At 39.4% G+C, this 27,447-nt stretch overlaps 1 protein-coding gene across 3 annotated transcripts in view; it reads right to left on the bottom strand.

Moving 5' to 3' along the window:
• Positions 1 to 27,447, bottom strand: part of smtnb (smoothelin b) — a 168,034-nt gene that overhangs the window by 83,097 nt on the left and 57,490 nt on the right. For 2 of the 3 annotated variants that reach the window (XM_055655293.1, XM_055655292.1), the window contains exons 4-5: positions 24,862 to 24,940; positions 23,075 to 23,235 (exon numbers count right to left, since the gene is read on the bottom strand). In XM_055655293.1, coding sequence (XP_055511268.1) covers positions 23,075 to 23,235; positions 24,862 to 24,940 — 240 coding nt within the window. Of the gene's footprint in view, positions 1 to 13,097; positions 13,308 to 23,074; positions 23,236 to 24,861; positions 24,941 to 27,447 lie in introns of those variants that run through there. The other variant, XM_055655295.1, reaches the window with a different exon arrangement.

Here is a 27,447-nt window from a genome sequence, read left to right on the forward strand (position 1 = left end):
TAGAAAAACGCACACCACCAGATTCAGGGACAGTTTCTTCCCAGCTATTATCAGCCAACCAAATCATCCTACCACAACCAGAGAGCAATGCTGAACTACTATCTACCTCTGATGTCCCTCGGACTATCCTTGACCTTAAACGTTATTCCGTACTCATGTAAAGGGAATAACGGCAATTACACTGTAATGGATTGATTGTAATCATGCATTGTCTTTCTGCTGACTGGTTAGCACGCAACAAAAAAGCATTTCAGTGTACCTCGGTACACGTGACAATAAACTAAACTGAACTGAACTGATGAGATCCAACCGACAGAGTTTAGGGAGCTGAGAAAAAGGTATAACGTGGGAGCTCAGAAGGGAGTAAACTCAGTTACTCCTGGTTTGCTCCTGGAACAAAGCGCTATCAGACGCAGACTGGCACATAAAGCATTACACAGCGCTACAGACTTAGAGCGTACATCAATACACACAGCACTACAGGCTTGGTGCGTAAAGGTAATACACACAGCGCTACCGATTTGGCACGCAACGGTTTAAACAGAGCGCTGTCAGCTACGTGTGTGGGGATTTAAACAAAGAGCTGTCGGCTGCAGTGCCATGGGTTCTAAATACAGCGCTACCAAGTGCAGCACTATGGGCTTTAAACATAGAGTTATGGCCACAGCGCTATGGTCACACACTGTTCGGGCAAAATTGTACAATTTAAATGGCTTGCAGCTCGGAAAATCTGGGCCATATATTGGGGAAAGTATAACTCATATTGGCAACATCAAAGATAATTCAATAATGGACAGACGCAAAGTAGGGAATTGAAGTTAGAAAAAGTAAAAAGCAAAATAAATGGCAAGAGCAAGGGGTGCAGCAAATAGAGATGAGATAACAGAAATATGTTAAATTGACAAAATTAAAGGTGTTATATATAAATGCTAACAGCAATTATAACAAGAGAGTTGAATTATGACAATATATAGAAGTAAACAGTTTAATCTAATTGCCGTTATTGAAACTGGTTGAAGTGTGGCCAAAGTTTGGAACTGAATCTTCAAGGATAGTTGACGTTTTTGAAAGAAACAAATGAGATCATGTAATTAAATTATAATATTTAGAATCATCTCATAGGTATTGACATGCAATGCAACACAGTCTTTTAAAAGTCTAGCTAAAATAAACTTGTTATTCCTTGTAAAAGTTTACGGCTTTTAAAAAAAAACAATGTTAATCTCCTTGTAGCACATTTGGAGACCTGCAGGTTTATAAAGCGAGCAAAAATATAAAGTGCAGCCAAATTCAGCTCTAACTCCATCTACAAGAATGCAGATGACACCAGTGTAGTGGGCCAAGTTATGAACATTGACGAGATGGAGTACAAGAAAGAGATAGAGGTCTTAGTCATATGTTGACAGGACAATAACCACTCTGACCCCGTTTCAATCCTAACTTCGGGTGCCGTCTGTATGGAGTTTGTACGCTCTCCCTGTGACCGCGTGGGTTTTCCCCGGGTGCTCTGGTTTCCTTCCACATGCCAAAGACGTGCAGGTTTGTAGCTGAATTGGTCTCCGAAAATTGTCCTTAGTGTGTAGGATAGAATTAGTGTATGGGTAATCGCTGGTCCGGCGGACTCGGTGAGCAGAAGGGCCTGTTTTCCCCGCTGTGTCTCTAAACTAAATTGACTACAAAAACAGCAAAATTTGTTTGTGATGAATGTTTTCTTAAAACTCTTTATAATGTATAACAATGGACACCAGGATAACATTTACAGTCTGTAATCAAATCATAAATTATGGTTTGTTTATTTGTTAAATAATGAAAATGAAGTAATTTCAAAACTGTAATCTAGTTAAATACATGGGCAGCAAGTCATTATTCAAAACTAAGCTTCTTCTCACACTGATGATTAACTACAGTTACATAAAACAAGCAGAATAGGATTTTAATGCAAAAGTTCAAGAGGCAGTTTTGCTGCTACAGGTGCACAACCTTTTATCCGGTGTTCCAGAAACCGAAAAGCTCCGAAAACCGGCCATTTTTTCCAGATGTCATCTGCGCACCAAAGCTCGCGTTTGGCGCCAAACTTGACCCAAAACGACCCACGGTCAACCCAGGTCTGTACTACTGTAGCGGCTGCCTCCTCCCTGGAGACCGGGAGACGCTTAAACATCTGTAAATCATTGCTTAAATGTTAGTCAGTTAGTTTGGAGGGCTTTTATGTGAAGGGGTAAACTTTAATTCTTAGTCCCCTACCTGGTTGGAGAGGCGGGGAGCGGTCAATGCCTTACCGGGTCGCTGTGCAGTAAGCTCCGCAGCGCTGTGGCCGTTGGGGCTGCGGGCGGCGCCGGTTGTAGCTCCGACCCCGTTGGCTGCGAGGCGCTCCAAATCCAGATGGCTGACGCCCCAGCTCCGCAAATGTCAGTCGGCAGCGTCAAGTGCTGGGAGCGGGGATGGGCAATGCCTTACCGGGTTGCGGCAAGCTCCGGAGCGCTGTGGCCGCCGATAAACTCGCGGAGTCGCTGGATTTGGAGCCGCGCAGCCAGGGGAGAGTTGCCGGGGTTGGAGCTCCAACCGGCGCCGCCCGCGGCCGGACGGAGCCCCCAGCTCCGCGGCTCCAAATCCAGCGACGCTCCGCGATGTTGTGTGTCGACGGCCACAGCGCTCCGGAGCTTGCCGCAATCCCAGCGCTGCGACGCCGCCGACTCCCGACATTCCCGGAGCTGGGACGTCCGACCGCAGGCGGCGCTGGATTTGGAGCGCCTCGCAGACAGGGGTAGAGTTGCCGGGGTCGGAGCTACAACCGGCGCCGCCCGCGGCCGGACGGAGCCCCCAGCTCCGCGAGGTTGGGAGTCGCCGACCAGGTAGGGGACTAAGAATTAAAGTTTCCCCCTTCACCCCGACTCCACCACCACCACATAAAATCCCTCCAAACTAACTGACTAACATTTATACAATGAGTCTCCCGGTCACCCGGGAGGAGGCAGCAGCTCCAGACTTTTCAAGCCGCCCGCGCTACCTACCTAATCTACGCTAAAAATCTTCCATTCTGAAATCCGAAAATGTCCGAAATCCGACAAGTGTCTGGTCCCAAGGCTTTCGGATAAAAGGTTGTGCACCTGTAGTTGTTTTTAATCTTTTAGTTTACCCTACAGTCAGGAAGGTGGTTTTGTCTACTTGACAATAATGTTATGATTATTATGAACCTATTGAAATCTTTGGAAAGCCTCACTCAAATTAAACTTTGGAACGTTACAAAATTAAGAGTTTGAGCACAGAGTAAATCTTCTTGCAGTGTCTGGAGTCTAGTTGCAATTTCATAGATGCTGACTTGAGCAATCATTCAAGTAGATTCATATCATTGCAATTATTTTTGATCTGATAAACTGTGTCCAGCAATTGACTGAAAAATATTTTTCAAACTACTTGACATGACAGGAAAGATAAACTCTTCCTGTGACTTAATGAGCTTGCTTTCTTATTAATGGATGATATATGGATTTAAAGATGCCAATGCTTAGAATCTCAAGAAATTAAAGATTAACTTTACAGATAATTCTGTTGATAATGTGGGGAAGAAAAATAAGCATTGATAGAAGTTTAAACAAAAACAATTTTGAAGAAAAAACTGAACAAGGCAAGGAAGATATAGGATGTGAAACGTCATATGAAGAAACTTCCAATGAATTTGTGTGCGCAGTGTGGGCAACTACTGTTGGAATGGTTTGGCAAAGGCAGCAAATTTAAATTCTACTAGACTAAGTTCACACGGGAGGCTGGTCCCCCAACGCAATATTCCACCTCTCCACCAATTCCAATATTGGTGGCCAGTGGGGGGGCTTTCTGGAGCGCTAGTATGGGTGTTGTGGGCCGAGGGGACTGGTTTCCAGAGGGCTAGTATGGACACTGTGGGCCAAATGGATCCTTGGGCTGGCATCTCAGTCACAGGCCTGGTAGGCTGGCAGCTCAATCACTCAGGCTTGGTGGGCTGGCAGCTCAGTCACTCAGGGCTGGTGGGCTGGCAGCTCAGTCACTCAGGGCTGGTGGGCTGGCAGCTCAGTCACTCAGGGCTGCTGGGCTGGCAGTTCACTCACGGCTATTCCTTGAAATTCCATTTCAAGCAGCGTGCAGGCCACCAAATACAATTTCATAGCATTTCAAGCAGAGTGTAGTCCACCAAATTGCCAAACAACTCATTGCATTGTCATTAAGGGCTAACAGATCATTTATTGCAAGTACATTGCAGACTCACAGTTCAGTTGATTCACAGCTTAGAATCACAGTTGTGGACTCTCCCTCACGATCTTCCAGAGTGACTGACTCACACCAGTCATCTGGGGTTTTTATAGTCCTCCCCTCTCCCCCCCCCCCCCGGGAAGGGGCGTCACCTTCATCGTGGTGATTGTCGTCACCTTCATCGTGGTGGACCAATCAGCTGATCTCAAGATTTTTTAAACACTCATTTTTTTTAAACTCAATACTTTTTAAATTTTCAACGATCGGAAAAATCCTCGGGGCTGCCTCAGTGGAGGAGGACTGTGAGTAAGATGGCCAAAAACCATAGCGATATATGGTAGTGTTTTTTTCTAAAATCATTATACAGCGCAGACAGGAAGTGGTCGATGAGACTTTTAGTTATATAGATTTTGTTGTTATCCTTCCCATTAAAAATAACACTTTCACTGTGATATATAGGAAGATACTTCTGCATACCTAGCTAGTAATTATTGACTACATTGAATTATTAACTACATTCTACAGCTAAGCGCCTATAAATGCTATGCCTGTGAACTTGTTGAATATGGCTCTTATCGATTTGGAATTTCCTCCTCCACAGGTTATGTCAGGTGGCGTTGAGAGGACCATGTTGAAGCTTCTAATGAACTCTCACTACATTGTGTTCTGAAAGTTTTCAAGGTCAGTTTATTGTCACATGTACCAATTGAGGTACAGTGAAATTTGAGTTCCCATACAGCGATACTAAGTGAAAAACAACACGACACACTACCACATAAAAGTTAACATAAACATCCATCATAGTGGATTCCACATACCTCACTGTGATGGAAGGCAATAAAGTTCAACCTCTTTGTTCTCCCACGGTCAGGGTAGTCAAACCATCCGCAGTCAGAGCGATCAAAGCCGCAGTGGTGACGGAGATACGATATGGAAAAAAATCGCATCTCCGTCAAGGTAAGAGATTGAAAAAAAGTTTCTCCCAACCCCCTCCCCCCCACATAAAACAAACCAAGGACACACTAAAACATATTTTAACGCATACTGAAAATAACAAAAAGAAGAAAGGACAGACATACTGTTGGCGAGGCAGCCACTGTTGGTTGTGCCACCCGGCAAAGTTATGTGAACCGCTGCAAGAAACTCCAAGAATGACATGCAGAAGTGCCCACATCTACTTTGTGATTTGAACAGGTAATAAATAGCAGTTTGCTCGGTGTAAACAATAGAAAAAAAATACATCTTCAAACATAAGATTAAACTGATACTTAGTTTAAGAGTACTGTATTTAAGACTAACAATACAAGCCTCAAAACAGCACTGCAGTCACTTTAGAAAAGTATCAAGAAAAAATACTTGTATTCTATCAGCACCCAACTGAGAGAAAATGACTGGATAGTAATCTTACTAACCAGCTATTTTCACCCAGTTGGGTGCTGATAGAATGCAAGTATTTTTACTATTAAATTGAGCCAATGCTTACATGTTATAACAGGCTACAAAGTGAATGTGAGCAGCATCGCTGGCAACAATGGGTCCCTCCCCAATGAGCTCAATGCATTCTGACGTCACTTTGAATGGAAGGTCTGTTGAGCAACATTACCTGCTCCACCATTTCCAGGTGCATCTCTACCAACAGTTATGGGGCAAACACAAGGTTGGCCTTTCCAAGAGTGAATCCGCAGACAGCAACTTACCCGGATCGAATCCCTGGCCACATCCTCAGGACCTGTGCAATTTCAACTATACACAGACATCTTCAACCTCTCACCACTCCATTCTGAGGTCCCCACCTGCATCACGAAGACCACTATCACCCTACGTCAATGAGAAGGGAGGTAGCATCCCTTAAGGACTACCGTCCAATGGTTCTGACATCCACCATCATGAAGTGCTTCGAGAGAATGGTGGTAGCGCACATTATTCCATTCCAAACTCCTGGCCCTAGGAATTAGCAGCCCCCTCTGCCAGTGGATTCTCAACTTTCAGACCCACAAAACACAATCAGTGAGATTAGGTGACAACCCCTCCTCCACACCAATTCTCAAGACCTGTGCACACGCCAAGACTATACTCCATATAGACTCTCGACTCCATCCAAATTCAGCACTAACTGCATCTACAAGTTTGCAGATGACCCCACTGTGGTGGGCCGTATCACAATCAATAAGGGGACATGGTGTCAAGACAACAACCTCTCCTTGGTACAGCAAGACAAATGTTATCAACATCAGGAAGCGTGGTGGATTCGATGCCACAATGGTGCAGAAGTGGAAATAGTTGACGGCTTCAGGTTCCTTGGTGTTAATATTACACTGTTGGTGCGACCACATAGATGCAACAGCCAAGAAGCCCACCAATATCTATATTTCCTTAGGAGACTGAGGAAATTCGGCATTTTCAAATGACTCTTACAAAGTTCTACAGATGCATCACAGAAAGCATACCGTTGAATTGCATCACGGCTTGATACGGGAACAGCTCTGCTCAAGACTGGAAGAAATTGCAGAGAGTTGTAGGTAGCTGAGGAAGAGGTTGATATCCATCACACAGAACAGATTGCCCACCATTGACTCTATCTACACTTCAGGCTGCTTTGGATTATGCAACATAATTGGAGACATCCCACCCCACTCACTCCACTCGGGCAAAAGGTACAGAAGCTTAAAAACGTGCACCTTCAGACTCAGGAACAGCTTCTTCCCTCTGTAATCGGGCTTCTGCATGGTCCTTCCGTAAGATAGGGTACCGTCCAATTCACCTCTATCCCATTGCGGACATTGGACTTTGCCTATGGAACTGATGCACTAAAATGCTGAGAACTATATTCTGAATTCTGTATCTTTCCCTTTGATCTAACTATTGTAGTTCAGTTTGAATTGTTTGTATTTATGTATAGTACTACCAGATCTGATTAGAATGCATGCAAAATGAAGCTATCTTGATACACACTTGTATATCTGACAATAATAAACCTGAACCTAATTCTAACCAAAGATCCTATAGGATCTTTGATTCTAACCAGTTGAATTAATATGTGGGTAACAATTAACGAGTGAGATTACATATGTACAGGCTATGGAAAGGAAAGAATTAATAATGTAAACAATATATTCTCCATAAGATTAGATAGTGATGATTTGGAGCAAAAGACCGAGGAAAATTGTCTGTGTGTATAATGATTGCTGAAATGTTCTAATGCCGACATAGGGATAATTCTCACAAGGTGACAGCAATCAGCAACAGGAACTCTTAACATCTACAACTCCCAAGCTCAAGGGAACTAAAGCAAATTGGATTACTCCAAATGTAATCAGCTAGTTCAGCACCAACCTAGTACTTCATGGTTTTTATTGTTTAATTACAGATTTGTTTTATCAACTAAGCAAAGAATAATGTACAGCCACCTTGAGGAGAGGGCACAAAATGTGAATGCAACCAAATAGGAATGTGGCAAGGTGAAAACTGTAATATTGCCTTATTTTCCATGCATAATTTCAGCTTTCATTAAATCATAAATTTCCTTTCAATGAAAAATAATGGCAGCTTAAATATGAAATCCCTTATGTTCAAATTCAAATAAACATAGTAGGTCACTTATCCTCTCGAGCCTGTCTCGTTTAACAAGATCATAGCTGGTGTAGTGGAACGCCGTGATGTTGCCATATCCCCTTGGTAACCTTTCACCCCCCCCGTGTGTATCAAGAATCTATTTACCCTGCCATAAAAATATTCAAAGACCCAGCTTCCAATGTTCCTTGATGAAGGGAGTTCCAAAGACTCCAAAACTCTTTGGGGGAACTGTTTTATCTCAGTCTTAAATAGGTAACCCTTATTTTCCCATCCATCCTGTCAATAAACTTACATGTTTTGCACATTTCGTTATTGTAAATTCAGAAGCTGCAAACATAGCATATTTTGCCCTCCCCATAAGACAAAATGGCCAATCCATGTATTAGTCTGCAAAACCTACTCAGAACTGCTTTCTTCAATAAAAAAGAGTAATATTGCACTTAATATTTTATATGTGGTTCCACCAAAGCTATATATAATTAAAGCCAACCAGCCACACTGTACAACACTTCCCTCTGACAATAAAGGTTCATGTCCAGACACCTAAATATGTGGATTACATCCATAATTCATGGAGCCACCTCTTGCAGAAGACAGACATGGATGATGAAATTCAGTCACCTTAAATGACCCAGCAGCGTTTTTGGTCAATTAAGTTAAAAGGGTGTTTGAGAAAGCATAAATGGCTAGTTTTGAATCCCAATCCTCATTTATCTCAAAGAGGTTGCAAGGGGGCACTGCGAGTCGGCTGCCCTGCCAGCAGCGTGTTCGTTATTTTGACTTTTTGGGGTTTTTTGGTGTGTCTAATGTTAGTTTAGGTGTCTCTTGGTGTGTTTTGTATGGGGGTGGCGGGGGATAAAAGGGGGGAACCGCTTTCGATCACCCCCTCGATGGAGAGGCGACTTTTTCCATGTCGCCTCCCTCACAGCCTAATAGCTTGGATTGGAGCGGTCTTTCCCGAAGTCGGGCCTGGACCATCAGCAGCAGGTACAGAGGACTCTAAATTAGCTCCAATTGTCTGTGTTTTAGAAAGGTTTTAACTTTCAAATATTTAGCTGAAGTTCGTAGCACACACAGGGAATAAAAAAAAGATTCCAATTAGTTATATCATTATTTTGTAATACTATTCTAAATGTTAGTAGCTTTGTTCTGCAAAACAAGTGCCACGTGCAAAAACAAATAATGTCATGTCTTAAAGTGTTCATACCTTAGAGTGTTAGAAAATAATAATTTGCTACTACTGCATTAAACCATAATAATAAATAACAAAACAAACACAGTAAGCACTCTGCCAGTTAAACCACGTATATGAAAAGAGAAACCAGTTTCAGACTCTTTCCACAGATACAGTATGATTGGACAAGTTCTTCCAGCATTTCTGCTTTAGTCTCAGATTCCCCCATAATTTTATTTGAGTTCCATATGAATAGATAATGCCTCCTCAATTATGCTCTATTATTCTTTATGTTTAAGGAAACCACCTGGCTACACAATGTGCGCTTCAAATTGACTCCGAATTTAAAAAATGCTCCCATTAATAACTTCTATAAAAAGGGATATGCAGAAAGTACATTTAACTAACCATTTAGTTCAAACACATTTATGCATTTTAAATTCACCCTTTATTCCCACATCCTAGTACAAAGTTGAATGGGACCCTTTTTAATGCACTTGCTTAGGAATGGAAAGTGGCTTTAGAACTGGTTATGCTGCAATTGTGTGTGATGGTCACATTATGAGCAATTTAGCAATTTCAGTTTTCTCATATCCTATTATCTTCATAAAAGTAATGAATCCATGGAGTACACAAATACAAATAATGTACGCAATTATTCCTGTTCTTTCACTTTGCTTACAACTACACCATAGCTCTGCTCACATTCAGATTTCCTATTGTAAACTTTGGGCATCACAGCTGAGAATCCCAGATCATGCTAAACCTTCACCTCAGAGTAAATCTGAACACTAATTAAGATTCTACTGAAATAAATTTGAGATATTTATCTCTGGTTTTGGAGCAGAAGGGAACTCATAAGAGATTAATATAGTGCTTCCAAATGGGCAACACATAGCCCAACATCCTGCAAAAAACTATAATATGGATTTTAAAAGAAAACAATCAATTTATTCCAGTCTGTGCAGAACCTAATCAAAACTCCACTTGATGGGAAACAGCATTGAATAGGCAGCTGATGAGGACAACATTTTACTTACAACCTCTAAATGAAGGTGAACCTTACACATGTTTCTATGCTCATATTCTGCCAGGTAATACATCAGGTACCAGCACTGACTTACAATGAAAGAAGAAAAAGGATAGAGAAGAAAGTAAAAAGTGGTAAATAGAAAAAGTGGAGAGAAGCTTAATACAACCCAAAAAGAGAGACGGAATCAGATAGCAATCATCTTTACAACTTTGAATTTATAATTTTGATTTGTATCAACAATTTTATGAATCAAGCTAAATATTATTATCCTGGCAGAATAATCTTTTTTGTCTTAGACAATTTCTGAAGAGAGCATGGACTTATAAAATTCATTAATTGACATAACAGCAGAACAAATATACTTATCTAAAAGTACCCAAAAATAAAAGTAGCCAATTTTTCACTTTCAATGAGACATTATGGCACTAATTCTCAGAAAGGGAGTCAACAACATATGGTAGGAGAATAAGTACTTGGCACACAAAAAAAAAAAAAAATATTGTACTTGATGCTTTGTCCCTACCTCTGACCCCATCTAATAAAACAAATTCATTTTTATTATAATGGCTAGTTTTAACAATTCTTTTGGGCAAAGATATGATTTCCAATTGAAACTGACAAAAAAAAACTTCTTAAGTAACAACAATATTAACAGAATACCAAACTAAATCTTTATCATTTTCTCACACATTTTGTTTCTGTCATCATTGATTTATTTCTTTTCATCTTCTTTGATCTTTGTGTTTTTAATTTGATTGCAGTCATTGTGCTTATATTTGTTTTAGGTGGACCAGCTGTTTGAGAATTTTTTATTGTTTCTGCTTGTCAACGGAAGTAAACAATATACTATTCTCATGGGCTTGGGTTGTACCAACTCCCATAATTCACTAGTCTACATCAAAATTAGATATTTTGTTCTTCTTTTTGAAATCAACAATGCTAGCACTTGGCAACGGCTGAACATAAATCCAGTTAATGTCTATTTTAAAACATTGTAATTACTGAATCCAATGCATATGAATAGACAAACCACAAGAGGACCCATTTCTTTTAACCTCCCCACCCAACATCACTCCTCATAGGCAATCCATGCCATGTCCATGTAGTTGAGCTTTAAATAGGGATTTAAACATTTATAAGATAGATAACCGGGTCAATAAATGCTATCTAAGTACTTATTTAAATGACGGGGTGGGAGATTGCAACGTGGTTCACCCTGTTTCGACTAATGCAATCAACCTGGTGTGCACAATCAAATAAGATCAAATAGAACAAGTTGTCCTACAACTTTAGGCTGTGCACGCCACACGCAAGAAAAATATTTAAATGACATTTGTAAAATTACAGGTTTTAAGATGACAGTTCTTATTCTTGAAATTGGCACACTTTTAAATACTAGTATTTAGCATTACCATCTGCTTTTGGTACAAGCTGTCATCATTACTTGTTTCTCAAATATAAATAGTTGTTCTTTGTAACACAACCCTCTTTGTACCATGCGAGTCAAGGAATCGCTGATATCACTACGTTAATCTCATTCTACACATTGCAGGAATTTCCGCTCCTCCCCCACAGCAGTCTTTTCATCTGGGGTTAAGCCTTTATCTGGGATGTTTGTGAACCAATTCAGGAGAAAAAATGTGATAGTCCATTCATTATTTTATCAATCTAACAGGTTCAATGGAAATATCAAAATACCAAAAACAATCATTGGGTTTTATCTCATTTCTGTTTCCACTGATAAAAACATTGTATGGAATGTTGAAAGTTCCTGAAAAATATGTAACTGTACAGTCTTTCAAGCAACGCAAACGTCAAGTGAGATACAAAATCACAATGCTGAAAACAATTTGTAATACATGAATCAAGAATGTTTAATCAGAATTAAAACATTTCCTGGGAGGAGTAATTTATACCCAAGTATCTTAACATTGGCACATACACAACAAACAAAATGAAGGGTCTCAACCTGAAACGTCACCCATTCCTTCTCTCCAGAGATGCTGCCTGTCCCGCTGAGTTACTCCAGCATTTGTGTATCTTTGGTTTGAACCAGCATCTGCATTTCCTTCATACAGGTATATACTTAAGCTGCCTGACCCACTTAGTTACTCTGTTACTCAGTTAGTCTGAAGAAGGGTCTCGACCCGAAACGTCGCCTATTTCTTTTGCTCCATAGATGCTGCCTCACCCGCTGAGTTTCTTCAGCATTTTTGTCTAATTTTGATTTTCCAGCATCTGCAGTTCCTTCGTAAATGCTGAGTTACTCCAGCATTTTGTGTCTATTATGGTACTACAACCTGATTTGCAGGGTTAAGCAAAACGTAACTGTAATACCAAACTTTCAGTTCTATTATTCAATACAAGTAAATGACACAACAACTTCCCTATATGTCGTCAGCCTGGTAATGGCAGAAAGAGCGTCACTTGAAAAGTTCTAATTACATCCTACTGTTATTGAAGTTGTTCAGATGAGGATTTTGCTGGTGTTGACACCCTCGACATAATCAGCCTGCTCACAGTCAGTTATAGAAAAGACCGCTCAGACCCTTTTCCCTCAATAGTCGTGCATAAGGATGTGTGAAGTTACACCCAATAACAGCAAGGACATGAGCGATCCTTCAAAAGCTAGCAAACTTAAAATTCTCCACACAGTCTGAGCCACAGGCTACAATTACATGTGAAGAGTGGACAACTGGAGAAGTATTAAAGTAGAAAAGCACAGCCATTCACCAAAAAGACCATTTACAGGAAAGAAATAAAGAATTTAAGAGGATATTTTTTCAAAATGTGGTCAATTTGGTTAGATTTTAAATGTAAATAATGTGCCTGAAATTGGAGGGGAAAAAAGCTATAATCAGTGATTTGACTTCCACAATAGATGAATAAAGGGGCAAGTATACTTTCTCCTTTGCTGCATTACTCATTTGTTATACACCAGTACCTTCAAAACCTTTAAACAAGTGACTAATAATTTCAACTTTATCTGAACATGTCCCACACAGCAATAAACTTGAAAATAATCTAACCTGTCAATATTTTTTTCATTTCTGTGAGTTAAATCCATAACTGCTAGATTGAAGTCGTTCCTACCTTTAGTTTAGATGTTCACTCATAGGCAACATAATGCAGTGTGTTTCACAGGCTGAGTCCATCCCATCTGTGAGCTGCAGCAAGGGAAGCAGATAGGCAGGTACACCAAGACTGCTGCCAACTCTGCTGACGGAGCATGAATGAGTCACTAAACAGTCAGCAGGAAAGAACAATGAGAAGCTGTAAAATCTAATGCACTACAAAAGGAAGAAGATGGAGAGATATCATCAATGGGCCTGTGGGACGGCTACACGCACAGTAAACCGCAGACAGAAAGGAAGAAAGACCAGAAGCAAAAATTGAAAAGGGACATTTTAAAAATAGCACAACTATTTACATCCACCTGAGCACTCTTTTTTTTTAGGAGTCCCGTGATAACAAATCGCTAGCAGTTTTATTGATGAACATTTCTAGCAGGTGATTCTCTTGATCCACACAATTGATGATTTAGTCAATGTTTGCCGCAAGGGTACAACTAAATTCAGTAAAAGGCCGAAGAGGAGTCAGAAAAAGTGCAAGGATTGTTTCCACTCCTGAGCTCAATCTGATGAGACCGGTTTACAAATAATAATTACACTAATTTTGTATTGGTTTATTAATGTCACGTGTGCTAAGATAGAGTGAAAAGCTTTGTCAGTCAAATCATACGATACGAGTACAATCAAGCTGCATACAAGTACAGTAGGTAGAGAGCAAAAAGAAAACTACCTGGATACAGACTATAATGTTACTGTGATATATTTGTTACAGTTACAGATAAAATTGTGCAGATAAAAAAATGCAAGTGTCGCAGTTTATGAGAAGACCATTCAATAGTATGATAATAGTGAGGAGGAAGTTGTTCCTGATTCTCATGGTACACACTCTCGAGCTTTTGTATCTTTTGCCTGAGGGGAGAAGTGGGAATAACCAGGGTGTAAATGATTCTTGATTAGGTTGGCTGCTTTCCTGAGGCAGTGTGAAGTGTAGTTGGAGTCGATGAGAGTGAGGGAGGGTGGGGGGGGGGGGGGGGGGGGGGGGGGGGGGGGGGGGGGGGGGGGGGGGGGGGGGGGGGGGGGGGGTTGGTGGGAGACAACTTTGTGTGCTGGACTTGGTTATATCCACAACTCTTTGCAATTTCAAGCGGTCTTGGACCGAGCTGTTGCCAAACCGATCTGTGATGTATCCCAAGAGACCTGTAGAAGTTGGTAAGAGTTTTTGGAGACATGTTAAACTTCCTTAGTTTTCTGTGGAGGAAGAGACACTGCTGTGCTTTCTTGGCCATAGCTTCAATGTGGGTGTGCAGGTCCAATTGCTGGTGATATTTATGCCCAAGAAGCTGAGGTTCTGGACCTTCTCCACTTCGCACCATTCATGCTGACTGGGGTATGGACACCATCTCGTTTTCTTTAGTTAATATGTTGCTCCATGAATTTGCTGACATTGAGGGAGAGGTTCTAGTCTCCACACCATATTACTAATCTCTCTAATCTCTTCCTGTACTCTCACTCTTCATTGTTCCAGTTCGCCCACTACAATGATGTCAGCTGCAAACGTGTTTGAGCAATAAGTTTGCCGTACAGCTGTGAGTGTATAGGGAGTACAGTGCGGGGATGAGAACACATCCTTGCGAGACACCTGTGCTGAGATTTATTGTGGAGGATGTTTTGTCGTCAGCCTCACTGGTTGTGGTCTATCGGTCAGGAAGTCGAGTTGCTAAGTGGGGTGCTGATTCCTTGGTCCAAAACTTTGATGATAATATGAGGAAAGGAAGCCGCAGAATGAAATCCAGCAATAATATAATCCAGCAATAATATGATCAAAAGACACTAATATATAGTGTTAATGGGTTAGAGGCTGCGGTTCACGGTAACTATCATTCATAAAATCTCAGCAATTTTCCTGTAAGTTTTGAATTGGTAGCTTAAGGAGTAGCACAGTCAAATAAAAAGTTACAAGCATTTTCTAATTACATAGCTGAACATGTTATAAATTCCACATTATTGCAAACTATACTAGCCCGTCATTTACAAGAAGTATTGACTCAGACCAAGTTTGAAACTCTTTCAAAAGTGATAGGAGCAAAATTTGGCTATTGGGCCCATCAAGTCTACTCCGCCGTTCAACCATGGCTGATCTATCTTCTCCTCTTAACCCCATTCTGCTGCCTTCTCCCCATAACCCGACACCCGTACTAATCAAGAACCTATCTATCTCTGCCTTAAAAATATCCATCGACTTGGCCTCCACAGTCTTCTGTGGCAATGAATTCCACAGATTCACCACCCTCTGATTAAAGAAATTCCTCTTCATCTCCTTCCTAAAGGAACATCCTTTTATTCTGAGGCTATGACCTCTTGTCCTCGACTCTCCCACTTGTGGATACATCCTCTCCCACATCCACTCTATCCAAGCCTTTCACTATTAGGTAAGTTTCAATGAGGTCCCCCCCTCCTCCTTCTAAACTCACGTCAGTTTCCTTCAGGTTGTGTTGAAAAGATTTTACCCCATAAAATCATAGTCCTGGCCAGTTTTTCCTGTATTTTCTGAATGGGTCACTGCCCTTCCAGCCCTTGGTTCCAAGCAGGAAAACTGCAGACAAGCTTTGCAGCTTTGGCAAAGGAAGAGCATTGAACAATCTTGGTCCATTTATTTTCCCACATATTACTAAATATTCAACCTCTTATCCTTACATCAGCTTTTCAGTCATAATCCTTCTCGTTTAAATGTCATTAAATCTGTCTTCTCTCTGCACTCGCTTCCAATTATGCTCACAAATATTGGATAGCAATTATTCGTATCTATAATTTTTGATGCAGTACAATTCTTTAGCTTTGTTATAATTTCCCCAAGTGGTCATTTTAGAGCTAAAGGATAAATGCGAAAAAGATTTTTTGATGTTTTTCTCGGACGCATTTTCTTGGAGGAGTGATTGAATTGTGCCTGCAAGGGGAACTTGTATTTCTATACCCTTAGCGATTAAGATTTGTTTAAAAGACAGTGTATCTGACGATACATTACTCACTACTGTACCCCTGACAAAAGGACATGTCCTCAGAACTCAGGGCGTGTCCTCAGGGCGGTCATGGTGGCGCAGCGATAGAGTTGCTGTCTTACAGTGAATGTAGCGCCGGACACCCTGGTTCAATCCCGACTGCGGGTGCTGTCTGTACGTTCTCCCCATGACCTGCATGGGTTTTCTCCGAGATCTTTGGTTTCCTCCCACACTCCAAAGACGTACAGGTTTGTAGGTTAATTGGCTTGATAAATGTAAAAAATTGTCCCTAGTGGGTGTAGGATAGCGTTAATGTGCGGTCGGCACGGACCCGGTGGGCCTGCTTCCACGCTGTATCTCTAAACTAAATTAAATTTCCCCTCCAACAACGCAGTGCCACTAAGGCACTGCCACATTGACAATACAACCTTACCACGATACAGCTCCTTTCACTGTGCAGTTCTTCCTCAGTATTGCCCTCCTTTAGTATTGCACTCTCACATTATAGAACTTCATGTGGTTTAGCACTCTTGCACTATTGTTCTTTCATAAACACTCCCACAGTATTCCTTCTTCAATCATGCAGAATTCCCACAGCAGAGCCCTGTGATCATTATGTAATCCCACATCACTAAGGAGAAGTCATCATTTAGATGAGTTATAAATTGAGGCCACATCTGCTCTCTAAAGTGAATGTAAAAGATCCCAAAATATAATTTCACAGAAAACGAGGGAAGTTATCCTTGTCCAAGTCAATTTTAATGTAGTTTCTGGGAACAAAAATGTCATCTGATACATATGGAAAATGCTGCTGATACATAATATGTCAATGGTTGCGAAGAAAAAAGATACATTATAACTTATGCTCAGACACTGGAACAATTTTCAGCTGCGTGTTGCATTTGTTTTGATGTGTTTTCTGACACAATTCACCCTAAAATATGCTTCTTTTCTCACTTTTATGTTCCTAATGCAACTTGTTTCAACAGAAATGTCTAACAGTAGTTCACATGCCCTTCATTCTTTGAGACAAATGTTGTCATTGATCAAATGGCTTGTTGAACAAAGGATGGAAAAGAAACTGCTGCCTCTGAAATACACAGGTCAGTTTTAACCTTCTTGGCATGGATTTCTTAAAGCAAAGATGTCCCAATTTGGTGATATTTCAGTGATTTTGGATTTGACTTTTAAACTTTAAACTTTTTTAGGAACTTAACCAAATTATCTAAAGTCTTATGCTCAAGCAATATTTTATTGCTGAGAGAATATCGTGAAAATCTGCCTACTTGAACCAATTCAACTAGGCAATTTACTAATCCAAGTTAGAGGTTGGTAAATTAATTAATTATTTTTTTTCTTCATGTGGCTTAATGGCATGTTAATCAATTACATATCTGTTACGTGAGGCAGATTTCCTTTGCAAAAATACATTTTTGAGTTGACTGTGCTTTTACAACCCTGCAATCACCTTTATTGATCCTAGATTTTAAATTACATTTCCAATTCAGTTTTGAAGAAGACACTTATTTTGGACTATAAGGACATTAACATTAACAAATATAATATCTGGATCATTAACAAATATAAATAACTACCTTGTTAATATACTCACTTTATAATTATGTGGGAAATAAAGGAGGGAGAATTAGATTAAAAAGGAATACAAACTTCAATGACATATAATCATTCCAACATATATTGATTTAACTGTCATGTGAAAAATGGAGACTTTGGAAAAATGAGAAAAAATATTGAGATTATTTTTTTTTTTCCCCACTGATGCAGAAAAAGGAAATAAAATGACCACGTAGCTTTGAGCAATTACTAGCCAAGAGATTTGAAAGAACCAATCCTTTGACCATTTAAATCTTGTGAGTAAACCGTTTTAAATTGGACGGAAAAAAATCTGGCAGCGATCAAACCAATAATGTCTTCATTAATTAAATTCAGATTTATGTTGGATGCAGACCAGTTCCAAATTTGGACAACAACCTGAATAACAGGAAGTTTTAAAAGGAGGATATGAATCACAGCATAACAGACTAGACACTTCCTGCAAATACTTCCAAGCTGTATTACAACCAGTCAATGTCATCAGACTTTTGTCTGCAAATATTACGTCATCTCCACTCTCCGCAATCTTGCCGGCAAAGAAAACAAAATCAATTATAGACGCTTAGAAACTCTTAATGCGCCCTAGTTATAACAGTGGAGAAGCGTGGAGTCAGGAGTGCCATGGATTGTGCTGGGGTCAGGCTACAGAAGGACACGGAGTGGTGCTCAGTTCAGTTCAGAGATGGGCTGAAGGCAAGATCTCATTTACCAAGCAGATGCCCATAGCTGTGCTGGTAAAAGCCAGATTCACAAAAATGCCTCAACATTATCGAAGTTCCCCTGCAACGCACTGTAAAAAGCTCTGCACAGAGAATGACATTGTTACACTTAACCCCTGATGTGGTAATGGGATCGGGGTCAGAAGTCTGACTGACATGAGGAAATGCTTGGTCAAGTTTTCACAGGGAGATGATAAGAACAGACTTAATGTTTCAATCCGGGGAAAAAAATTGTTAATTGCTTAACTCTAAAGGGGAAAAACAGAATTTATGGAACTGAACTTTCTCACAGAGAGTGGTGAATCTGTGAAATTCTCTGCCTCAAAGTGCGGTGGAGGCGCGTTCTCTGGATGCTTTCAAGAGAGTGCTAGATAGGGCTCTTAAAAATAATGGAGTCAGGGGATATGGGGAGAAGGCAGGAATGGGGTACTGGTTGGGGATGATCAGCCATGATCACATTGAAAGACGGTGCTGGCTCGAAGGGCTGAAAGGCCTACTCCTGCACCTATTGTCTATTGAATTATGAAACTAAATTTCATTGCATTGTGGGCTGTCAGTTTATCTTTCATAAACTCTAAAGGGGAATGAAGCTGAAAAAAAAAGAATGACTGCAGGGGAATGCAAGTATTCATCTGTCAAATATTCTGCTGTATGCCTAAATGCAACAATCGAAATCAGGATGCTACTGTAGAATATAGACTGTTAAATTAAACTGAGTGAAATTAATGTCAATGAAACAAGAAATCAACAGTAATTATGTTGTATTACCCAATAAAAGCACATGTAACTACTTAATACAAATGTAAAAATATTTAGAAATTAAAGCTGTTATGCTCTGTCAAATGGATAACTCAACTACAGATTAATTTATTCCTATTGAATGGATTATTGGTACTGCATTGGTACTGAATACTATTCAATTTCATTCCACAGCATTTTAAATCTGGCTACCACAGTAATCCAAATTTTGATACAAGATGTAACGTGCACAGTAGTTCAAATAAAATCTAGTCCTACATTGGATTTTGACCAGATAAGTCAAGCTCCTATTATTGCAGAAGACAAGTCAAGACCAAATGCAGTCTTGAGATTAAATGATAATGATATACAGGATAAAAGGCTCAACAATCAAATCCAATTTGTGGGAAGGAACTGCAGATAGAAAATGCTGGAGTAATTCAGTGGGACAGTCAGCCCAATTGACAACCAAACAAGTTCACAAAGGCAGTTTGCAATATAATGAATACAAGAATTTATAATGGGATTGTTTACAAAAAACAGTACAACAAAAGCATGTTTAGGCCTGTAAACAGATGGTGCACACACTTACAATTTATACAATAATGTAGTCAATCTTCTGATGTCTTGCATATACAGTCAAATAATGTAGGCATCCTTTTACTGTTCTCTAATACATTTGTGCTAATCTTTGCTTTTGTTCCTTTCTTGTTTCTATCTCTCTGAGGAGGTGAAGAAAGAAAAGAGAAAGAAGAAAATAATGAGGAAAGTAAAAAGAAATTAAATGAAATTGAACAGAGGTTGGAAGATAAAAGAGAAATTTATTTGGTTCAAAACTTTACAGGTGAAATGTACCTGCTCAAAGTTTGAGATGTCACAAAGCAGACATTTCTAAAGCTTGCTCTGAATATCACACTGATGAAACTATTGTTAACGAGACAACTCGAGGTTCACTTGTGCAGAAAGGAAATGAATACAGATACAACATTTTAAAATAAATGTTGTAGATAAAAATGGGCAGAAGACAGCAATCAAATGGAGATTTGCATTCTTTATCTGCTAATGACCGTGCTTGACATCTCCAACAATGTTGAGAAAATCACAACAAAAAAAGGTGTTAATCACTAATGTAGCTTGGTTTACACATTTTGCTCAAGCTCATTGCTTATCACTGTTATTGAAGGGAACCACATGCCTCTAGAAGCATTTCTTTAGCCCCTTTGAGTAGACAAAGCACAAATATAGGTGCAAAATCAAGCTTATTTATATACCATGTCCACAATCCAAGATCAAGTTCCAGTATTTATAGGACAAATGCAATTCTACATAGGCAAAGTCAATTATTCATGGTGAAGATAGCAAGGATAAAAAGCTCTTTTATGAGAGCACCTTCCACATATTCAGCAATTGCATTAGTTGACATCTTTGCTGGTTTCTTGATTAAAAAATCAGACAGTTTTATCTGTCACAACAGACAAGTATATTACTTACTCCTATTCAAAGCTCCTTGCACTGGGCTCCACAACCAGAACCTGCTCAGGCAGATTTGATTTAAGTAATGACAAAGCACGCACTAAGCAACATTAAGGCACATTTTTGTATGAGTCACCAGCTAATCAGCAAGCCAAGCATTGGTCAATCAAAATCTTTGGCATGTTGTACCTATGGAGAGCCCAGAAGGAAAAATGTAGACTATGTGAAATTCACTGCAAGTACACAATTTTTCTTTGTATTTAATTGATATTGGGTCACGTAATACAAAAAAAAGCCTTTTGATAAAGTATACAATTTCAAGGTCAATATTTTTCCAAGTAATAGTCTGCATCTACCGTCCCCCTAGGATCCGCAAGCAGGGCTATATGGGCAGAACTTTTTTTAAGCCCTTCCAAATTTATTTCCCTTACCGTGATTCAATTTTTTCACCTGTGGCCCAGTTCCTTTGCAGTTACAACTCTGATATCCTTGACATCTCAGATGCCTTGTGCCATTTTGGCAGTTTCCAGTTTTCAGGTCCTAACTGGTTCATCTTCACGGTGATTTCATTGGCTAGTCTGACAAAGCTACTCTTTATCTAAGGTTACACAAAAAAGCTGGAGAAACTCAGCGGGTGCAGCAGCATCTATGGAGCGAAGTAAATAGGCAACGGTCCCTATTATAGGTTTCTATGTGATATTTAGTCTGACAAAGCTACTCTTTATCTAATGCTGAATTGCGAAATTTTTATTGTGTATTGTGTGTTCTTTCTCATTGTATCGCTGCTGACATATTCATTTCACTTGCACTTTATGTGCAATGTGACGAATAAACCCGTATTGTATTGTATTGTATTGTATTGTATTGTATTGTTGAATGCTTGGTTAACAGTTTTGCATTTAGATTAAACCAGGTGAATGTGGTTCTGTCTAGGTGGATGTCCAATGCATGCCATTGTAAAATTCTATAAAGCACAAAGAACAGTGTTCTGTGCAAAATAAACAACCTTTAGGGAATACATGCTCAAATGTCTTCCTCGAAACATTTCATTTTTGTGGAATATAGTACATAGAAAAAATATATATATTGTGGGACCAATTCGCTGGTCTCGAGATTTGGAGTAGTAGAGGTGGAGATGATATGGATCAAGACAACAGTTTTGGGGAAATTAATTGGAGAAAAGGGGACCCTGAAGGCTGGGTGGTGAGCGAGGGTGCAATCCGCATTCATTATCGAGACTGAAATAGGGTATTGTGCGTGTAGGATGTTGGTGACTGTGGCCCTTCAAAAACGTTTCACAAAGTTTAAACTTATAACTGTGGGCTTGCCCAAAGCAGGTCCCCAAACACCAAATACCCAAGGCTTGAACCTGTTCTTGAAAAATCATAGCATTGAGGTTTCATGTTAGCTGTAAAGATCTGTTTGAGCAAGATAGTTCATGCTGTTGGCAGGCTATGTATATGTCAGATGTTAAGTGTTGTAAGATGCAATTGTGCATGACTAGGCATATCAATGCAGAAGGATAATCATGAAGTTAGCATTGGATATTGCAAGTCCTTCTTTATGTTTTGCACAATTTAATCACATAGCATCCTTATACATTGAGCTGACAAAAATCATTTTGGGATAATTCGCTCCATTCATTTTTTGGGGTGAATTTGGCTTTAGTTGTTCTCAGCATGAAAATGAAAGAGAAATATCCTATTTTAGAACGTAGCTGTTAAGACTAGAATATTCCACAACCATTCCCCTAATGATCTGGCCTCCACCGCCCTCGGGAACAGAGAATTCCCCAATATTAACTATTTACCGTGAGAAGATTCACTATCCTCCAAGAGAAGAGAGTGACCTTGAGTTTTGTAGCTGCCTACCACTTTAAATCTCTATCCTACTCCCACTCTGACCTCTGTCTTTAACCTCTTACGTTTTTGCAATAAAACCTCATGCGAACTCAAGGAACACCTTCCATCTGGGCACGTTGTGAATTTAATATCAAGCCTTGGGAATTGTTATTTCAAGTAACCAGTCATTTCTGTTTCTGTCAGAACTGGGCAATTCAGATCGAAGATGATTCACTTATAACATCAACTCACTTTTACTCTCTCCAGATGTGCTGCTTCATTTCAGAGCTCTCTTTGGTTTCAAATTTCCAACATCTGTAGTATTTTCTATCTTGTGGTTCAAACATGTTCTTTGGTGATTTTTTCTTTAATCTCCAGAACCAAAACCAACGGTTACCTCAATAATCTTATCAAAGACATTCCCTCAATTTTATTTTCCCCCTTCCCATCTGTGAAACTTAAAACATGCTTATTTGCTCAATCTCCAGTTCTGATGAAGACCCTTGGCCTGAAAGGTTGACTGTTTCTTCCTCCACAAATGTTGCCTGACCAGCTCCATGGTTCCAGAATCTTTGTTGTTGTTTTAAACATTATTCATCATTTTAATAAAACACTCACCAACGTTCGAAGAACATTCTCCTCACATTTCGCCAAATGGTCCTTGTTTGAACATACTGTCTGTGGAGTGATGTCCTGTCGGTAAACAGTAGATTTCTTTTCAATCTCCTGTGCTCCATTATGGACTGGTCTTCCAATTAGTCTGTCCCCAGTGGATGCAGCTGAAGAAATGGAGAGAAAATTAGTTAGAGTTGTAAAGTTTTGGAAAAACACTCTCATATTACTTAGGTTAGCTTGTGGAAGGCAGCTCATTTTCAACAGCACTCAATTTGCCAATTTGTCAGGCTGCTTATGTGCATTGACTCAACATTTTTGTTGCTAGCACTCTCCAAACAGAGCCAGAAGGTCATACCAAAGTGGAGAGACTTGAGAACTCAAGGGTGTCATTTCTTCAATAGTGTACAAAAGTATATAGTTGAAAAAAGTCTTACATATTTGGAAGTTATTCTAGGTCTTTTCTGCTCTCTCAAGTAGAAGCAGAATAGTTTATGTCATTATTCAAGGTATAAAAGAGTCCACCTCATCCCTATCAGTGTTTAATTCCTTAATCATTCCACAAACATGTAGCTTTCTCCAGTCTTTCCCAAAGACATTTTAACCATTACTTCTGTTCCCACAATTCTCTTCCCACTAAACTGTCGCCCAGCCAAGTTTCCTTTCTGCCTCCCATGTTAGGCAATGTCTTAACAATTGACTCTCCTCAGATATTGTCTCTTTCTTCTTCAAATCCGCCATGATACTCCCTGTCCATCCAAAAACACAATCCCATCTTCAACCTCCAAATTATCTCCAAATTTCTTGAATACGAAGTCATCTCCCAGATTCTTACCCATTTAATATGCATTGGATACTACCATGCCATAGTAACAAAACTCTCAAATTACCAAAAATTGATCGTGGTAAAAATAATTAAACTCTGATCTTAATTTGCAACCAATCCCAGGTCTTTGGCATGATTGACAATAATAGCCACATCCCCGATCATCCATTTGGATTGGGCTGCACCAAACCACTTCAATTTTATTTATTAACTCTTGGACAAGTGTGTCTTCACTGCACACATTAATTATCCCAAGTGTGTAGGATAGTGTTAAGTGTATGGGATTATTGATTGTCGGCGCAGAATCAGTGGGCTGAAGGGCCTGTTTCTGCGCTACATCTCAAAAGTCTAAAGTAAAGTGATCTGACTGAATGCTGTTGATAAGTGATCCATATCGAGCCAGCTAATCTTAGCTCAGTAAAATGCTCAAATTTCTCTTTGCATTCTTCACGTAGGATGCGGGGAAGTTATCAACTGAATCTTGTACCTGTTATCTGTCAACCCTTTCGAAAACGTTCAGAGTAAAACCTCAGTCCTCAGTCATACGTGCCAGTCACACTTAAAATCTGTTTTGATAGATTTAAAAACAGCCCTGGTAGTGGAGCCTAGTGGTGATATATATTAGCTATAGCAATTACTAATTTGTTTCAATTTTTTTTTCTAACCTCATATGTCAGATTTAATATTCTTGTAGTTATATTAAATTACAAGCAAAGTGTAAATGTAGTTAAAGATGATGAAGACAAAATTGTTACCGGTAAATACGTGTAACATTATTGGCAAAGTCATTCTCACTTCATGTACCGCACTCCATTATGGAGCCAAATGTGTTGTTGGAGACTACATGTTTAGCACCAGCAATCATAAATTAAGATTTACCTCTAACTAATCTACAGTTTATTTTGGGTACTACATAAATATCCGTTCATCAAATATATTTATACATGAAAGGCATAGCCTGACCCACCTTCAATCTCCTGCTCACGAAGTTTACGCATAGCAGCTCTAATCAGTTTACGTTCTTCATATTCACCTGCATTTCGGAGCTGTTGAAATACAAAAAATAAATTAAATCATAAAAAATGAATTTTAAATCTTGATGCTAAAAATACAAAGAAACCTACTCAAAAAAGTTTCAAATTATCTTTATAAATGCATCCTGAAGTGGGTATCCTGAAAAGTCATGGACCCAGCTTCCGAAGGATAAACCTACTCCATCATGGGTATCCAATGATTATCACACATCTCCCACCTTTGTGCAGATTTATGGCAAAGTGCTACCAGATTTCACAGCTTTAACCTCTCCTGTGCATCATTACCATGCAAGGTTACAGCAGGAGCATAAGATCCAGAATACATCACTCTTGGGGGGTCTATGGAATATGTCTCCATCACCACAAGCCAATGAATCTCAGAGAATATAAATTAATGAAACTTCAACAATTCTTAATATCTTTAACAAGACAAATAAGCCTGTTTCACAGTTGGCAACAATGGTACACTGTGGCCACAGCATGTATTAGCTACAAAATGTATCATAGTCACTTAAACTACTCTGTCAGCACCTTCCAAATCTGCAACCTCTACCTTCATGAATGACACCAAAGCCTGCAGGTTCTCCTCCAAATCACACACAACTCTAAATGGAAAATAACTTTCACTATCACTGGGTTTAAATCATGGAGCTACCCAATACCACTGTGGGAGTACCTTCACAAGAAAGACTGCAGTTTTTCCAAGAAGGCAACTCACTATAATGCTCTCAAGGATACTCAGAGATGGGTAATAAATGCAGGCCTGTCCAGCAATGACTAGATTATGGGAAATTTATAAAAGGAAAACAATAAATTTAGATAAAAAATATTCAATAGGCCAAACAGATGAAAAGAAACATTTTGGATAAACAAAAGAAAATGTAAAAGTATTCATTTTTCCTTTCAATACAGTTTTTTTCAAGTGTAGGCTGGCATTTTGATCTCTACATTTGGATATTATGTATAATTATAAAGGTACTTTAGTCAACATTCCTTAAGATATGTAGTTTATTTATATTTTCATTATTAATATTTTCTTTGGTTCACTGAACCCATAATCAAAAACTGACAGTACTTTGGCAATCTCTGGTCATTGAATCCCTGAACTGTTCTACTGTGAATGGCATGCAGTCCTTGGTGCCGAAATGTTAACACGAATTCTGGAGAACGGCAGCCTTAGCAGTGTCAAATTAACATCTATTGATAAAATGGAATCCATATGCCCATAAATTATAATCTTCCCCATTGATAAAAAGTATCATAAGTTTCAGTAATGATTCAAATTAAATTAAATTGCTTTCCAACCACAAAGATGTTTGTTTTACACAAAGAGGCATGAGTGGAAAAGCATTCATCTTCTATTATTCATTCAGATATCCAGAGCAGGAAACAAATGTATCACAAAAACCTTAAGGAAGAACGTGGTAGTATTTTACAGACATACCTCCTCATATCGGGAATTATAAACTAGAGAACCTCCTCTGTACCTTCCCTAGTGCAATCACATCCTTCCCATAACCAGAACTCCAATAGTACTTTAACACTGTAAAACTTTGTTATGGTCCTACTTTGGCGGTCTGATAAACGACTCCTGGAGTTTTCAACAAAACTTTATTCGAAAGTGCATTTTGTAGCATACAGGTTTAACAGACATGTCTGGCCACATGACAAGAGCCCCTCCTGAACCGCGGCTTCCGAACGCCGGGTTCGATATCTGCGTGCGCTAGCAGGCGCCGCTACACTATGTAAAATGTTGGTTTAACTGATGTTTTGCGTAATGGTACCATAATCTCCATCATAGTCTATCCCCCAGATAATGTAGGTATGTTACAAAACCTACCTGAATCGTCATTGGGAATCTGCCCAAAGCCATGTCCGCGATTTTGGCGCTGTTTGGAGGGGGCGGGTTTAAAACGCGATTTTTATTAGGCTGTTCCAATCGCAGATATTCAGCCTAGTAAATCATTAACGAAAAATCGCTGCAAGACCCGGTCGCAAAAGGTATTATTAGTTTTATAGGCCTCGAATAATAGATATAATAGTTTTAAAATTCCTGTCTCACTCCGCAACCTCTGCAGCCCCAGGGTTTTATAAAGCAAACAATTTTGTACCTTATTTTTACATGGGGCATGTACATAACATATATCAAGTTATCTATAAACATAGTCATTTTGGGCTTTTTATCCCGCAGTATTTTTCTCGGCATTTGAGGGCACTAATCCAGCGCGAAACTAAACCAGCGCGTTCACAGGAACCCACTGCTGACTTTATTTACAGCAATCACTAAATTCCTTCCATTTGGCTATAAATTAATTTAAATGCAGTGCTATTGAATCATTTGTGAATATCTTGTTAGGCTATTTAAAACTAATCTTTCCTTAAGAAATGGGCCTATCCAAGATCACAGCTTTTTGTAATGTCCATTGAAAATCAATAGGGAACAAGATGCTAATTTCCGAGTATGAAAATGGCCATAACTTTTTTAATACTTGAGATATGAAAGTGAATTTGGTGTCAAA

The sequence above is a fragment of the Leucoraja erinacea genome, chromosome 25 (assembly GCF_028641065.1).
Source record: "Leucoraja erinacea ecotype New England chromosome 25, Leri_hhj_1, whole genome shotgun sequence".
Classification (NCBI taxonomy): Eukaryota; Metazoa; Chordata; class Chondrichthyes; order Rajiformes; family Rajidae; genus Leucoraja; species Leucoraja erinaceus.